Raw genomic sequence first — 17,915 nt, forward strand, 5'->3', positions numbered from 1 at the left:
TTTTCTTCCCCTCAACATTTCTGAGCAGAAGATATTTGCAATTCAAAATTACTTTCAGAATCAGAAGTAAAATTGATCATTCCTTTTTTAAGACTTACTGGCTGTATAACTTTTTTGATTTTACACACTCAAAAAAGTACATAAATAATAATTTTGTCCATGGTAAAAACTTTATGTTTTTATGTTATTTTTCTCTGGAAATTCTTTATCGGGACTAACCCCTTGAGATGTACCATCTCGTTTTCAAGGGGCTATAAGACTAAAATGAAAATATCAAAATCAAATGATGAAGTAATGAAGGGCATATATTACCGCTGCAATACTGTATTTAAATGAATTACATTTTGATTCACTTATTTTCTCATTGACAAAAATTTCAAAGCTTATAAGTAACAGTCATCCCAACAATTGTTTCATGCATGGATAGTGAAAAGTTGGTCACTAAACGCGAGAGAGAAGTTGTGTAAAATAAATCAGCAATTAGCTAGGTAATTGGGATTTCTTGGCTATGCTTTAAAGGGACCATGGATAATTCCTTCAGTATCTTTTGTAACTTCATGAAAAAAAACTTTTCTGGTCAGAGTATATTAACTGATGTTGTTTGATAGATTTAGGTTATGTTTTTCTCTGAAGGCAGATCTGTTCCGCAGAACACTTCGTCCTGTGCCAGCCATCAACTGAGATTTTTTTCTTGTTCTTGTGGCTGACAGCTGGTATCGCAGCTTACCTAGCTGGCATTTTACCCCATTCATTGCCTTTGAAAGTCGACTTGTCTTTCAACAGACCTGTCAATGCTACCATCTGAACTTCTCCGTTTGCGACTGTGTTACAAAGTCAAGTCTCTGGACAAACCTCCGTACCATCTGTTTTGGACACCAGGGATGGACGTACAAAAAGAGCTAATTGACTTTGCTGGCATTCAAGATAATTAGAAAAACTTGTGGGATTTCAGTGGACTTTTTTTTGTTTGACTTCATTTTCTTGTTCAGAGGATGAATTAAAAAACGCTGACTTGCTAAGTTTTGTAGAAAATCTAACAAAAGATAGTTTTACTGAGATGGTATTCCATCAAGTAAACGCAGTCATTAACTGGTTGTTCTGAACTTCTGCAACATCAACAGCCCCATGAAGAAGTTCAACTTCAATATCAAAATGAATAATGAATTACAACTTTTTGTTATGCGTTTCAACAAAAATAAAGTCCTCCAAATCATGCCCAGATTATTTTCTGACATTGTGTGTTCAATTTGTTCACAATGAAACAGCAAGACTTTGTGAAAAAAAAAACTAAATTTATAGGATAAAATTGGTTTATTTCTACTCCTACCAAAAAAGCTGTCCCATCATTTATATTCAGAAACAACAAAACGTAAACGTTACCATTTGTATACAGTCTACTGTATCTCTCTGGGGTTAAACATTGCGCAGTGGAGCATTTTTGAAATATTAAAAAAACCAAGACAATGCTCTTTTTCCATTTCTACTGACACACCAATGCATAAAATTATAAATATTAAGTCAATGAAACAACCCATAAGAAACATATTATTGCTATTTGATAATTATGCAAAAACACAAGATTAATTAGGAATAATTACTTGTTTATACAATATCCAAACGACTCATACAGCAAGGTAAGGTAAGGTTACGTTTGGTTAGCTAATCATGTTACTACGACTTCTACATCTTACTTTGTTTTTTAACCACACCGGCACACCACATCCAGCATTAGCATTAATTAACGCTACAATTGGAAAACACTGATTCATGATTTTAACAGGATTTGTTTCTATTTTGGTTTTTTATATGCTTTGAGTCGATTGGATGAACTTCACTTAAAGTTTTTACTGTGGTTTTTGTCCACGTTGCAGACCCTGACTGAAATAAGATGCACTTATTCTACTAGCTAGGGGTTTATAATACATTTTGGGTTAGTATTCCAGTGACAACAATGTCTGTTGCTACAAACTAGTTGCAGCTTCACTTCTGTGCAATGTTGTCAATTGCACGTGTTCAATAATATTTGGATTACAGCTACGCAAATAAATGTGATGCGCCGATACATGTTTGCCGATATTGGCTTGTTAAAGATACAATGCATGGACGTGAGTGTCGGTGTTTAAGTCAGCCGCTGGTTAAGAAGAAACTGCATTACAGAAATTACAAAAATATGTTTTGGGTCATTTAGACAGTTTCTCCTCTACATAGTTTGCCCACCAGAGAGCACTGGTGAGTTTATTTTTCAAATAAAAAATGTCCTGCTTACCACACTTTGTGGTTGCAATTCGTAAATTTTTGTTTATGTTATGTATTCATGTAAAAAAACAACAAAAAAACAACAACAATTGGCTGGTATATCATTATTGTACTTTTCTAAACTCTCAAATGTCTGTATTGGTATCGGTCTCAAGTATCCAGTATCACTCGGGCTATAATGTGAATCACATCCTGTACACTGCAACAACATTTTGCCAGCAGCTGTCGATCAGTAAGCAGACATCGTCCATCAGGTATCATATACTGAAGCGTAGTGGCTTGGATGCCATTACACTCACCCATACTGACATTGTGTATGCCCTCTGAGACTGTTATGAAGGACATTATGAAACAACTTGAAAGGACATTGGTGATTGATGAAGTTATTATTAAAAAGCTTTTCTTTTAGCTGCTGTTCTTTAATTTCGATCAATAACACACACAGGTGAAAGTAATAATACTCTCTTTCTCTCTCATCCATTTTCTCTCCATCAGATACCCCTGTCAAAATCACACTAGGACTTCCCATTGTTTAAGCAAAAACCAATGAATAAAATATAAGTGAAAATTGTATTTTTCATATGAATAATGTAAAAGAGGGCACGCTGTTGGCGTCCACGTCTCAAGGTTAGACTATATTGTTAGTTTCCCCCGCCTGGCCCATGCTTTGTTCTTGTTTGGTAGGAAATGAGAGGATCCAATTCTATCAAGGTTTCTGTTCTGAGGGACACTTTGCCTCCTCTGCCGGGATACGTTATTCCAGGAAGTTGAAAGAAAAATTCCACACCCAGCATGAGGTATGTAGTGTCAAGGCAGTGCCATATGGTATGACTTGGAGAGTATTCCAAAACTTACCACAGCAGGTTTCCCTCATTCTGTCACAATCAACTGCTTCTTACTAGGAGGTAAATCAAAGGAGACAAAGAAAGGACTGATGGAACATTGGGGTAGATTTATATTTATTATATCAAAAATGGCACTTAACTGATGACTTCATGTCAAAACTGTTCTCAGAGGGAATTTTAGTTTGATGTGTGACTCGTAATCAAAATCCAAACCATTAAATCTAAAGGTTTACATTCATCATGTGTTCCTTCTTTGATAGGCCAATAATCTCTCCATTGAGCAGCAGGTATGAGTGAACTGTGTTAGACAGTCATGCAATTTATTTTTATGAACAGAATCCAGCAGGGAAAACAAGGGGTGGAGCGCAGCTTTGCACAGGACTGAAACTGAACTGCCACTGTATGATACATGCACAGCAAAAAAAACAACAAAAAAAAATATCAGTGAGCCCGTTAGACTTTTCTAGGCTTCTGTATTGATTGTCTTCTTCTTATTTATAGCATACAGACAAATAACGTAATCAATCATGATACATTTGGGCTACGTATACTCCATTACAAAGGGGTCATCTTCTATTTCCAAACAAAACCTTTAGCTATATGCCTCTTTCAGAACTGACATTTCTGTTTTTTGATGATTTATATCTAAGGCATGATATGAAATTCTAACTGAGTCACAGAAACGTGGAGTGATTGATGTTATTCTATGTCAGTATTTTATGTGCTCTTGAAAGTATTTTTAACTCACCGACGTAACCTATTTTTTAAATTATTATCATCATCAGCTTGTTGCACAATTTGTCATTTGTCCATCATGTGTTCTCGTGTCATAATTTGAACTCATCCCATTTTATCACTGCTACGCTCTCTGTCCGTTTCACAGCAACTGCCTGGTAGCTCACTTGAATTTCTTTCACGAGGAACGCTGCCGGAATGTACAATTAATTTCGGTCTCTGGCTAGACCATTTCATTTTTGGAGAAGAGGTGCAGGCTCAGTCTAGACTTCAGATCCTCTGAGGGAATAACCTTTGTGGAGCACATCCTTTGGAGGATCCAGTCTCTGAATTGGGAAACAGCTTTCATCTGTTTTTGATGTACTTTGTTAACATCAGTTCAGTCAGACACGTCAAGCAATTGCCTGATTATTGTGGTTGTACAGTTAGGCTCTGATCTTTATGGAAACTTCACACAATTCAAGCAGCAAAGCCCTTCTCATTTGAGATGAAGCTCAGTAAGCGTACCGACTACTCTCAGATGAATATGCAGCAAGATACTAATAGTGTCTTCATACAAGAAAAATATGCTTCAACTAAATGTAGATGCATACAATGCATGTTGCTCTTAGAAGCCATCAAGCTGCTCTCACCTCCCTGAAAACTTGCCAAATTATGAAACCAATAGTTTGAGTAAACATATATTCTGAATATTTTTTTGTGTGGAGAAAAAATGTGAATGCGACTATTTATTGTATGCGTGACAGTAACCATATTTTCCATGAAGCCAATATTACACATAAATAATGCAAGATAGTCATTATGTCTCTAAACCAATACACAGTACTGTCCTCTACCTGGTTTGCAGTGAGACAATAGGAAAACCCCAAAATAATATCAATAACATGAGGGATAACTATGCCTTAGACTAAATTAGCACATAAGTATAATAATGAGTATGAATATTCAAATATGAAATAGCTTGATAGAGAATCAGTCAGAAGGCGCTGTGACATCAACTACAAGCAGATCTGCAGGACAACAAATTCATGCCTTTAACAAACAGAATCTGTGTCAAGCACACAGCACAAAAACTGAAACTGGACTAAGAAACCGCCAGCAACGAGGGCAGCTTTGTCAGCTTACTGGCATTTGCCAGGCACCAACACTCTATCCTGGGCAAAGACATCCACTAAAAACACAAGCAGCGACATCTACTAAAAGCCCAAGTGGCAAATACTTACCTTGGTTTCCCTGCTTCTCTGCAGTGAATGGACCCCTTGAGAAAAGTCACCACTGTCCCAAACTGCCAACAGCACAGACGGGTTTCAGCTTCCACCCTGAAGAGGTCAAGTGTGAATAATGAGGGCAACCAGTGAAAACTGCCAGGTTACAAAGGCCACCCCACCACCTGTATGAATGATTGGATGTTACCAGTCCAGTAAGTGCTGTCCAGTCGACCCACTCATTCAAGTTATATAGTGCTCATTAAGTCCTTTAATGGAAGAATGTTGAAAATACAAACTCACTGGAGGAAAACTGAACTTCTCAGCAATCAAACAGGAGGAAAAAAAATCAAATGTCAAACGTAAAGCAACATTTACTCTGATAAGGTAAAAAGGTAATTTCCATTAAAGTCAATAGACCTTTCTGACAGGAGACACTTTGACTTGTCACAGCAGGAAAAGCACAGGTGAAATTCATTTAGTTAATGAAGGCTCAGTTCCTTTAAGTGTCCCAGGAAGTCATACCAATGAGCCAGCATGCACAATCGCAGGGCCATGCGACCGACTCACCTAAATGGAATGCAATCCATGATGGCGTTAATTAAAGCTGTGCTTTTCCTGCTGTGACATATCAAAATGGCTGCTGTAAAATCCAAGATGCAACATCATTTCTTCCATACTCAGTGCTGCCACTAGTGGCTGGAAACCATAATGTGACAGTCTATGGTCCTCCAATTAGCACAACAGCTATTTATTAGCTATTTAGCATATAACGTTTAGCATGATGGCGGGAATTAGCCTTCCTATATAGCTGAAATCCAAAGCTGTGTGTTTAGTGAGTAAAGTTTAATCCTACAAATTGACCATAATGTCACTAATGATTGTAGGCTAATGACAACACTAATGTGGTTCCTCTCGTTTGCTAACAAGTGGAACATGCCCCCATCAGTATGAAATGTCTTTGAAATACACACATTTTCTGTCTAATTAGCTAGCTTAGTCCTTACCGAGACAATGATAGCTTTTAGCATTAGGCTACATAACATTGCTGGCCACTTCAAAACGTTATTTCAAAATAATTCAGAATGAATTCCCTTGATATTAGTTATTTTCCCCACAATTAATTTTTCCAAATTTCCACAAAGACAAAAGTGTTGGTATAGGTTACTGCTGCATTGGTTAGATAGGCCTACATTCACGCTATTAAATGCACCTTCATTTTTTTGCTATCACAGGTCCTTCGTATCATAAAGTCACTTACCATCAGTGCTGTGAAGTATGTGTACTGTCCCTTTAATGAAGAACCCGCCCGTTAACCATGTGACACAACAAGGAAGTTTAAATGTAACGTTCAATGAAAAGAAAGTGTTTCTTTTCTCTGCAACAAATTGTCTTTTATAACATATCAGATGTAACAACCCGCTGTGTTTGTGCAGTCTTATATATTCACGGCGGCCTGAAAAATAGCAATGAATTGGAAATAACGGTAGCGGTCTTCTCTGTCGTTGTAATGTTCATGCAACGTTTTGTCAGGACAAAATGTTTATATCGCTCCTGATTTCTACTTTAACGTTGCTGTTTCCACTTGGACATGCTTCAGTTCCTCTCGTTATCAACACCTGGCCATTCAAGAATGCAACGGCTGCAGGTAAGTTAGGCCATACGGAACTGTGTCTGAGTTTAATTCAGTCTCGAGTTCAGTCATGTGACATTGTGGCCGAAACAAATATAATGCTACCCACAAAAGCTGTGGTGAAAGAAGTATTTAGACCCTTACCTTTGTAAAAGAAGCAATACCACACTTAACATACTGAAGTGCAAGTAAAAGGCCTGCATTCAAAACCTTACTTAAGTATGTAAGTATTAAGAGTATTTACTTGAAGTATCAAAGGTAAAAGTACTCATTCTGCAGAAAAAATGGTCCTTGTCAGTGTTTGACTATGATATATGATGTTTTCGGATTGATAATAATAATGTGTATGTTGCATTTTACTGCTGTAGTTGTTAAAGGTTGTGCTAATTTTAATTTCTTTACATACTGCTGGGTAGTTTTAAATCTTACATGATCTCAAAAGTATTGGTGTCCTAATAAAGATTTTCTTTGGATGGGGAAAATTCCCACAGTGCTGGTTCACAGTCGAACAACATGTACAGATATCATATGCCTTCCTGTCGACACTCTGATGTGACTTGTTATTCTAGGATGTCATCTGCTTTATGTTTTGTGGTATGAATCCACTTCTTAAATAACAACTACATGTCCTGTTAGTTGCAGTAGTTCTCGTTCTTAAAGTGAACTTATTAGCATATAGTCAAAGCTGTGCCCACGGTGTCATTAGATGACTCAACCGTTGCAAGACTCATCATGCAGCTATCCATAGCAAGACTTGTAGTGGCTGAAACCCAGAAGCTAAAGATGAAGGACACTTTATAATTCACTCGGCTGAAATGGCCATGATGGGTTTTTTTTCCTTTTTTAGTAATTATGATTATTTATGATTTTTTTTTTCATGTAATTCCTGATTAGAATTTTGATCTATCTAAGTGTTTAGAGCTGAAACAACAGAAAATGTATTGGCAACTATTGCTGCTTGTTTCAGTCATTTAAACATGTCAGCCATTCTCTGGCTCCAGCTTCTCAAAGGTGCTTGTCTCTGTTATATGCGATCTCTTTGGGTTTTGGACTGTCAGTCGAAACAAAAAACATTTAAAGACATCTCCATGGCCTTTAGGAAATTGTGCCTTTTTAAAATCAATTAGTAAAGGAACTGATCTGCAGATGATAATGAAAATAATTGTTAGTTGCAGCCCTTGAAATGTATTTTTTTTCAAATTTTAACATTTATTTATGACTGCAACATTGAACTCTATGACCAATTTTCCATCATCTAAGGAGACAGAGAGCAAGTGTGCGTGTGTGTGTGTGTGTGTGTGTGTGTGTGTTGTGTGTGTGGTGGAGTGTAATCTCTGGCAGGCTCCATAACCAGTATTTTCGGGATTTCCCCTCATACTATTAAATGCTTTTTTCTCACTATACTTGTGACTCCACTACAGCTTAACCGTACAGGGGTATAAGACCATCAGAGTCGTAGATGTGGACAGAAAATGGGAAGAACCCACTAGGCTTTATAACTGCCATTGCCAGGTCTGCCTCCACTCTGATTTCCTTCAGGATGAGACATGTTCAAATTGAAACTGAAAATATTTCGGCATTGCTTGTGACTTATCTGTCAAGTGGATTTCCACCAGGTGCACAGCTCAACACGAAACAAAATGATAGAAATGGTGTTCAAAACATCTCAAGCAACACATCAAACCTGCCGGTGATTAAAGTTAACTTAAAAAATCTCACCATTTGATAGATGGATACCCTTTAATTTATCAGATGTACAGCATCTCTCTTCCTTGAGGTGGCTATGAAAATGAAAAATGTACCCAGCTATCTGTTCTGCAGGTAGATTTTTAAAAGTGTAGTCTGTGTGCCACTACTATTGATCTGCCCATGCAGATCTCTTTTCCTTTGGGGGCTTACAGAAGCAGCTGACAATGGCAGGCTAATCTCCTCTTCCATTCTGCTGCATTTTCTAAGTGAAAAAGATTGTAATGCTGAGTTACACATCACAAAAAAATAATTATATCCTGAGACAAGAGCACTTACCAAAGATGGTAGACGAACAGAATTTATAGATGGATAAGTCAGAAATGATAAGAGTAGGAATTTGTGGTTGTATCCTGCTGAACACAGTGCAATGGTCTGAGAATTTAGTGGCAAGCTGGTGACAGTGCTACCAGTTGGTATTTTGATCCCCCATGGGCACTTGGGGGATCAGTGACCAAATGCTTGTCAGCTCACATTCCCTGTTTATTAGCAATCCATCGTACTGGTCATCTTATGATCACCTGAACTCGTAACTCATCTGCCCAGATATGTAAATTGTGCAAATAGATTTTATAAATTAAATTAATTACCCTATATATTCAACACAATTTGAAATCACAATCTCCAAAAAAGCATGGGTGAGGAGAGATTATTGTTTGTTCAGTATTTATAGGATAAGAAGGGATTATTCTTTTGAACCCAAATTCGATACAGATTTATTGCATATTACATATCACACTCAACAGAAGCAGTATCTAGTTTGCAAAATGTGTTTTGTGGTATGAGATAATTTTATATTAGCTGTCAAAATTGCTGTAAAACAGACTGTTAAATTGTGTCACAGTAAAGTTTCCTCAGAACAGGACACAAACTTTCTTTCTCAGTGTGGTTGTGAGTGTCAATTGCAGCCTTTTTTAGTTGAATCTAGATTTGCAGGTCAATGACCTTAACCTCCCTCTCCCAAGATGAGGACAAGCTGCCAAAATTTTTAGTAGAATACAACAGCGTGGCCAAAAGTCATTGTAATATAATTTGACTGGTGGTCAAGGGTGTTTACTTCCTATCCTGGGTGTTGTTTTATACTGTAGCGTGGAGTGCCCTGCAGTCCGGTGGCTCCGTGTTGGATGCAGTGGAGAAGGGCTGTGCCCGCTGTGAAATGGAGCAATGTGATGGCAGTGTCGGCTATGGCGGGAGCCCAGATGAGTCTGGAGAGACCACGCTGGATGCCATGATCATGAATGGGTAAACCGTAGACAGAAACAGCGCTGTTATTAAAAGCAAAAAAAAAAATGCTCTCATTCTGAATTCCCTAAAATTTTGTATAACAAAGATGGCAATAAATGAAAGGATAAATGTTTGTGACTATTTTAGATCAGAAATGACCTACATTTAATTGAAAATGACCTAGATATTGACTACTCTAATTAGGCACCTGCAGCTGTCAGCATATTGTGTAACTGTCTTACAATTTGTGCTGGTGCTGTCTACGTAACCTTAACATTTACAGACATAACTGGTTGACCTTTCCAGCCAGTCTTTCTTTGATAAAGCACTAATTAAGATTCTCATTAGAATCTGAAAGCTTTCCAATTATTAAGTCTTTTAGTACAAACATTTACACACTCAGAAGTTATCATGGGAGGCAAATGTCAGCTCATGATGACAGACAAAAGGCAAGCAACAAGCTGGGTGTTATTACTCCGTGCAATGTTTCTTCTTCATTTTGCAGGAAAATTGACTTTTTTTGGTTACATAGCCATGAATACATTGTGGGGAGAGGATAGTCTCCCACACACTATCCAATATAGCTGCAAAAGAAATACAGTAGCTATCACCGGCAGACATATTGTACACTTTGCCTGAGCACAAGAATCAAAACACCTGTACATTTTAATGCAATCCAATAGAACTGCCCCGCAATACATGCTAGCTCTGTAAAAGCTTTAAAAACTTAGTATAATGTTCAATTTTTCATATTGTGTCTGGGAGAATTTGACTCAACTTTATGGCAATTGTATAGACTTTAGTTTGTTGTGGTGGATAACTATTAGAAACACCTCTCCACAATGCATTACCACAAACTACAGCCTCAAAAACTAGATTACAAATGTGAGTGAACTTCACTTTGACACACAGTCAAACAAAACTGAACATTACACTGTAGGTTTAACAGATGTAGCATTTCTAGTAAATTGCATTACACTGTAAAGGGGGGTTTCCTGTTAGCAGTAACCCTACTCATGAATATAGTAGAGTAGCATTTTATGGGCTTGACTCATTGTGCTAAATAGCTAATCTCAACCACAATATGTGAGAAATTGATCTCTCAAAATACAAGTTAACTTGGAGAATTGTGTGTAACAGTCCGTGCTTCCTCTCCATTGTTACTGACAAAATAATTGCACTGTTTTCATCCCATCTTTGGTCTGATTTGCTTAATCATCCATGTTATGGAAACTATTTGTGTTAGTCACTGGCTAACTATTTATCAAGGGGGGTTAGAGGGGTGGGAGCAGCATCACAGTCATGCAGCTGTTGTTGCAATTTGTACTAGTCACCAATAGTGGTTTGTAAAAGAGATCGATCACTTGCTGCCTCTTTAAAGGTTCCCTGTGGAGTTTTCTTGTAAACAAAGAAAAGTTATGCTCACATTCAGTGTTAGCGAAACACATTGTGTGTATCCTCAAGGTCTAACAAATGGCATGAATGCCTCTCCTCATAAAACATTTGCAAAGCCGATTTTTCTTAAAAGTTTGTAACCTGCATTGTTGCACAGTCTTCTTCTTTCCTGCTTTTGCTGAAGCATTGCTGTGTCTTGGCACATCACCGTCACCTGTAGATCTGTGGAACAGTGTGACCCCATTGGCAGGAATGTGTATCGCGTCACCCGCTACTCCACAGGTTACCTTTAAACAGATACTACTTGTGTCCAGTAAACCAGTTGTAATGTTTATTTTCTATGTATTCTCTGTGACCAGGGATACAATGGAGGTGGGTGCAGTTGCAGACCTGAGAAGAATCAAGAATGCCATTGGAGTAGCGAGAGCGGTGATGGAGCACACTGACCACACACTGCTAGTAGGAGAGTCAGGTTTGTGTGGATTAAATGTCAATCCAGTCACTTATTTAAACATCATACGGTATGTAAATTCAATTCACCGACCATCAGAGATCGAACACTTTCTCCAAGTTCTTTTTAAACACAAGATGTTTCAAGGAGACACCTTGATATCCGAATTTGCATTAGTTATCTTCATCAGGCACTTAGTCACAATAGGGTCAAAGCATTTTAGGCACTTATTTTTTTTACAACACTTGAATGAGCTTTAATTCACACATCACTAACATCAGCAGTTAGCGAAGAATGCACGGGTCACAGCTATGTATAATGGAAACATACATAAGAGCGTTCTTTTAGTTTTTTCATGACTGCAGTAAATGAGTAGAGAAGGAGGACATCTCCCTGCAAGTCATTTAAAGGAAACTGAAGGCCAATATTGAAACTTTTCATTCTACTTCTAAATCAAATAATTTGGCTCATGTGTTAAGAAATCCTAAGAAAGAAAAACTTCAGTGAAATTCAATTCAACTGCACCATCGTTCTTATGGCAATGGTAAGGTCAGTGCTGTAGCGATGCAAGACTTGTCCTCCCTCACAAGCCAAAGCTACAAACCTAAATGAGATGAGATTAGCTCCAGTCGCTCCTTTGTTTGTGACCCTTTGTTTTCTTATAACCCAAGGTCAGTGTGGACCTGAATGTGTAACTTGACCTGAAAGTATTACTTCTCTCTTTATAGCCTCTGTGTTTGCTGAAAACATGGGCTTCATTGCAGAAGACCTGACTACCAACAAATCTCTGAATATTTTCTCACAGTGGCTGAAGGGCAACTGCCAACCTAATTATCGAAAGGTGTGTGTGTGTATTACAGTGTGTGTTTTTCTCACTTGTATTGGCTACGGGCATGCTGCTTCTAAAAGATTGATATTAAGCAGGGAAATTGACAGGCATACTAAAGTAGTTCATAAAAAGTCAGCTTTTGTGGTAGAGGTGATGCCCTACAGTGCTGGGTTGTTGATATTCTTTAAAACTAACTTGTTCACTTCCTCTATAGCGCCCCAAAATCTCCAGATTTCTTTTTACCTTTTAAGTCAGCTGTTATCATTCCAGCGAGTATGAAGTGCCCTATTGATCACATTTACACCATTTTACACTTGGGGCTGTCCAGTACAAGGACAGTCCTCCACTGATGGCCACTGAGCCGCTTCACTACAAAACTTAGGAGTCAAGTGCCGTGTTCAAAGTCATCTCGGCAACAGTTGAGGGACAAGCTGATAAAACTGACAAAACTTCTACTGTCCAAGTTTTCCTCAAAGTTTTTCGTTTTATTTGTCTATGGATTTGGTAAAGATGCATAGAAATAATTCAGCAGTAAATACTGACAAATGGTATAAGACAAAAAACACGAGAGAACTACTCTTCAATACTTTGATGAATTGTAAAATCCTTTTGGCAGTTTTTTCAAGATTGTTGCTGAGGTCACAGAACAACTGTACCTGAATTTTTTATACCTAAAGAGAGTGTTTTCAAGGGTTTTACCTTCACCTTCATGAAATGGAATATAACAGACTTTGCTTCATGAATAATGTAAAGGCACTTATATAAAGCAGACTGGTTGATCCCAACTTTGGTTTATTTATGGCATGATGGAAACTCTGTAAAAAGGTAATGCTAATACAGATACACATTCTATATGAAAATACCTTTGTTTTACCATTTAAATTTACCTTTTCATGGCCCCAATTCCACTCATCTGTAACATCAAAGGAGAAGAATCATCTTTTCACAGCTCCCTGCAGGTCAAGCTGGTACACTCAGCCACTCATAAGAGCAGAGAAGAGGTAGAGAGACAGGAAAACCTTTTGTAAAACTACACTACACTCGGGTGCAGTAGGTTGTCAGTCTCAATAAAACATGGTATTCGACTGCTAAAGGACACATTCCGGCTGCAGCAGGGGTTTAAACTGGGATGTTTTGTTTACATGACGGTTCAGTCACTGGAAACAAGATTTTAGAGAGATCCCAAACCAAATAAGACTCCCCACTGTTTGTTATTAGGTACCAAAACGCTTGGTGACACTAGTGCTGAGAGAGGAAATCAAAGCAAATGCCTGCAATTTACCCCATGTCTTCCTTGTGTGCTATTACAATAATCAAGTCCAAGGATAATGGCATTGTGCAAGCAGTGATGATGTTTTCTTTCCTGTCAAAAGAATGTGTTTCCGGATCCTTCCAAGTCCTGTGGACCCTACAAGCCCAGGGGTACATTAACACAGAACAAGAGCGCACAGCATGATATTACACGCTCCCATGACACAATAGGTAGGTTTTATCTGTTAATACAGGACGTGAAGTCAGCTTCCTCTGGCATTTTATACAGTTTAGTATTTAAGCACTTACTAGACTAGACAGGGATGAGAGGTTTAGCAGCATAATGTGCCAAAAAGGAATTAGTGTTTCTGTCCAAATAGATAGAGAAAAGTGAGGATTAAATATTGCTTCTACACAAAACTAATCTTACTTGTCCCTTTTTTTTTAATGTGGTCTGAGCTAGATTTGTGTACTGATTAGGGCACCTGTAGTTGCTAGGAATTTAGTGCTATGCTCACAAAAACGAAAAGCAGTAAAAACACTACCTCACATGAGGGCTTGAAATGACTTTGTCTAGTTTTCTTTAGCTACTAGGATACACTAGTGATGGCTGACATTTCTATACCACTTTTGTTTTTGCACCAGGGATGATTGCTCTTGATCGAGATGGTCACATGGCTGCTGGAACATCAACCAATGGACTAACTCACAAAGTTCCAGGGTATGGAGATTATGTAGATTTTAAGTGTCAAAAATGAGCAAAACATTTAGTTAGTAAGTTTGAGTAAGGAGGTTCATTCATTTGCCTTTGGGAACATGTGTCTAACTGTTTTCTAAGTGCTTAATTTTCCCCCTCATTTGGTTGAAAAGGTTCCGTAATGAATGCAGTACCAAACAACATGATGCTGTGTTACAGTTCAGTTATATGGTTTTTTATATATTTATATATATATATGGTATTTTTTGCATCTTCAAGAGAGACAGAGGCATTGGCTATTATATGTGATAATTTGATACAATTATTAATTTTTTTTTAATTTAAAAAGAGTTCAACTGTTTCTTCCTTTTGTGTGTGTGTGCGCGTGTGGCATTGATATGTTTAAACCCTGGTCACACTGCTGTCCCGCAGCCGTGTTGGGGACTCTCCTATCGTTGGAGCAGGGGCCTATGCAGACAGCTCAGCTGGTGGTGCTTCCGCTACTGGAGATGGAGACGTTATGATGCGCTTTCTGCCAAGGTACCTCGCCCATCGTCCTTTTATGACAAAAAATTCCTATTTAATTAAAAATGCCTTTCCTGTGTTATTATCTTGTGTCACTGAGTGCTCCACTGCATGGCAGAAAATTACAGTCTCAAAGGCATCAAATAGGACATTTAAAAAGGAATGTCAAGAATCTTCAAACCTATATGTGAAGCTTTTCTTATTTGTCTCAGAACAAAAAAGGGATCCACTAAAGTATGTAAGTAATATGAAAGAATTTATCGTGCTTTCTTCCAGAGTTCAAAGTTTGTATGATAACAGTTCCCTATCATAAATAATCCTTCATCAGAGCTTCTCTAACAGTGTTTAAAATTTAATGAGAAAAGTTGACTGGAATACTTCTTCATGCACCCTAAGCAGGGCTTATTTCCCAGCCACCGTTTAGAATAATAGGATTGTTACATGGCTTTTTCCTTGACAGAAGAATTGTGTTTCAGAGAATATTGACATCTGTGACACATGTACTTTTTAAACAGCCAATTTCTGGTGTGAGCCTCTTGCTGCAAGTGCAACAATAGTATTATAAAGAGTGGAGGCATGACTACATTGCCCCAAAACTGTCATTTGTACATTCTACAGAAGAGGCAATATTTCACTTAAGCTGCTGTTTGTTTCCAGGCTGTGAGAATATGGCAGTCTCAGAAGGGTTTTTTTTTTCTTTTCAAAGATGTATTGGATAGTTTGGTGAGGACACATACTGTCTAAGTTGCATTCACAGTCACACACAACCACACCTCAGGGCTACCTATTTCAATCATAGTTTTCTGAGTCACTTCCTGGAACTATTGAGGGTTTGCGTTTTTCAAGAAGACCTTGCTCCTAGTGGACTGAAGTGTTTATCATTCATTCTCCGTGGCCACATTTCTTCCAGCAGTCCAGCAGTCCTTGGTTATAAGCCTTCCTGTGGACTCTCAAAATGTAGCAGTAACACATCATCACTAGCAATAGGCCGTTTTAAAAATGCATCTGTCATGTATGTTGGAATGGTCCAAAAATCCTGAATCTTCCCTTTAATGAGCGTTATGCTATACAATCATGTGTTACTATCCAAAAGGGGAATTTTACAAACCAATTTGGCTGCTATTTTTGTGTGGAAAACAACACCTAACAAGGTACACCCCCTGCCAGAAGTATTCACTGGAGGAATTAGGTTACTACTCATGTTCCACTTTAAATTCCAATTTTAAGAAATTGCAATGTGTCACTCATTGTTTTATACATTTGACCTCAGGCTCATTGAGTTAATAGCAACCATAGTGTCTGTGTAGAGCAAGTAATTTGCATTGCGGTGATGGTAAATTACTACAATTACTGCCCATTTGCTGATTTTACACACTTGTAAACACCTCAGAAAGTTGTGTCACGACTCTCTTGCATACCATGGAGTGAGGCTGGGAATATTACTATTTTTTAATCATATTTAATCAGCCTTATTATTTTTGTTTGCATCAGATTTATCCCACACCATAATAGCAAGCACATCCCCATCATCATCCTGGTTGGTGGCCCTGACAGCACTCGTTAGTTTGCCTCATGTGTACTACGTGTAATCCTGCCAACAGTTACTTGGCCGTGGAGCTGATGAGGGCCGGGGCAGATCCCTCGGCAGCCTGCAAGACGGCCATTTCCAGAATCAAGAGGCATTACTCAGAGTTCTTTGGAGCCATCATCTGTGCTAACACAACAGGCCATTATGGTGAGTGTGTAGGTTCACAAATACAGACCGTTCAGCTACTCTCAAAAGGTACTGAGAGACACACACACACACACATATTGATAAGGGCAGTCTCTTTTAATTGCATTTGCTTTCAATTTCAATGAATATTCACCTAAAAGCATGTTAAACTTCCATAAAAAGAAATAATGTATTCAAAACATTTACATGAAAATCCAGTGTAAATTAGGCCTGAACGGATTAAATATCTGTATGAAAATAAAACTGCTTCCTGCTTCTTTGGTTGTCATAAAAATATTGCTGATTACTGAGTTTAAACATTTTTATAGCATTTTTAGGCTTTAAAACAAGGCTTAATGTAAAATGTTTAACCAAAAGAAATCTAAATTTCTAGTATCAATTAACCAATGTGTCTTGCATAGCCTTGCTACAGTAATACCATGAAGAAAATATTTAACATTGAAATTAGGCCTGGACACTTTGACAATGAGCATGAGAAGTCAAACTTTATGTAATTTAGTGATATTTGAATGCGGTTTCACAGAGGTTTTCAGAGGTCTGTTTACACAATCTGAGGAAACCAGTGTAGAACATTTGCAGTAAAGTCTTTCTGAAGTTGGACATGCGGTCTTTACTAGAAGTCTAGCACAATCTGTGTCAATCTAACCAGTAATTTATTTGTTCTCATGACAACAGCTATGTTTTTAATCAGTGGCAGCTTAAGTGACTCCCCAAAATGCATTGTGTGTATCCTTGAGGTCAAGCAAATGTTTTGGACGCATTTCCTTCCCTTTCAACTTAAAATAAAAAATACAGGTTGTTGATTATTGTATCTATAAACCCTTCAACCGAAATGTTTTTGTTGTCACTTCCACACATAGTGCCTGCTTTATGTGTTGTGTTTGGTCAGAATATAATTCAGACATAAGTACATGTAGATAGAGGAAAGCAGATGTGATTAGCGTTTGAATGGCAGATGTATAAATTATTATTATAAACTATTAATACCAGTATTAAATGGGTCTTGATGAGAAAGGAGTAAAACATTTGTTTCACATTCAGAGTAACTTTTCTTTTCTCTTTGATCTCCTCAGGTGCGGCCTGTAACAAAGTCCCAGGCTTCTCCCAGTTCCACTACATGGTGTCAAACTCCGAGTCAGACACACCACTTCTGAAATCTGTGGACTGCTTTTAAAAAGGTGTATGATTTTGTGCATCTCTTTTATATACTTAAATTAACAGTCTCCATACTGTATTTTTATGCTGATGATTTTAAAAATTAATAAATGAAATGTAATAAAAAAATGTGTTTACATTCTTTATTTATCACTTACTTTTCTTTCTTGTGATAACTTTGAAACAGACATCTTTTAAAAAAGGACATTGATAAGATCAAATGCAAATAGAAA

At 37.7% G+C, this 17,915-nt stretch overlaps 1 protein-coding gene across 2 annotated transcripts; it reads left to right on the top strand.

Moving 5' to 3' along the window:
- Positions 1 to 6,406: 6,406 nt before the first annotated feature.
- Positions 6,407 to 17,767, top strand: aga (aspartylglucosaminidase). Of its 2 annotated transcripts, none has more exons than XM_070913520.1 (9): positions 6,407 to 6,689; positions 9,509 to 9,662; positions 11,399 to 11,511; positions 12,219 to 12,331; positions 13,693 to 13,801; positions 14,216 to 14,291; positions 14,700 to 14,807; positions 16,394 to 16,527; positions 17,601 to 17,767. In XM_070913520.1, exons 1-9 carry the CDS (start codon positions 6,581 to 6,583, stop codon positions 17,699 to 17,701), a joined length of 1,017 nt encoding a protein of 338 aa, XP_070769621.1. In that variant the 5' UTR covers positions 6,407 to 6,580; the 3' UTR covers positions 17,702 to 17,767. The 2 variants fall into 2 exon arrangements, with proteins under 2 accessions (XP_070769621.1, XP_070769622.1); XM_070913521.1 differs by having other exon boundaries at positions 14,216 to 14,267; positions 14,706 to 14,807.
- Positions 17,768 to 17,915: the final 148 nt, after the last annotated feature.

Source organism: Enoplosus armatus, chromosome 10, assembly GCF_043641665.1.
Source record: "Enoplosus armatus isolate fEnoArm2 chromosome 10, fEnoArm2.hap1, whole genome shotgun sequence".
In the NCBI taxonomy this organism is placed as follows: Eukaryota; Metazoa; Chordata; class Actinopteri; order Centrarchiformes; family Enoplosidae; genus Enoplosus; species Enoplosus armatus.

Bases quoted from the DNA above. Each gene is read 5' to 3' on its own strand.
- aga (XM_070913520.1), top strand. From the start codon at position 6,581: ATGTTTATATCGCTCCTGATTTCTACTTTAACGTTGCTGTTTCCACTT. The intron at 9,663-11,398 runs GTAAACCGTAGA...CTCTGTGACCAG, and splicing joins GATGCCATGATCATGAATGG to GGATACAATGGAGGTGGGTG. The intron at 13,802-14,215 runs GTAGGTTTTATC...TTTTTGCACCAG, and splicing joins ACGCTCCCATGACACAATAG to GGATGATTGCTCTTGATCGA.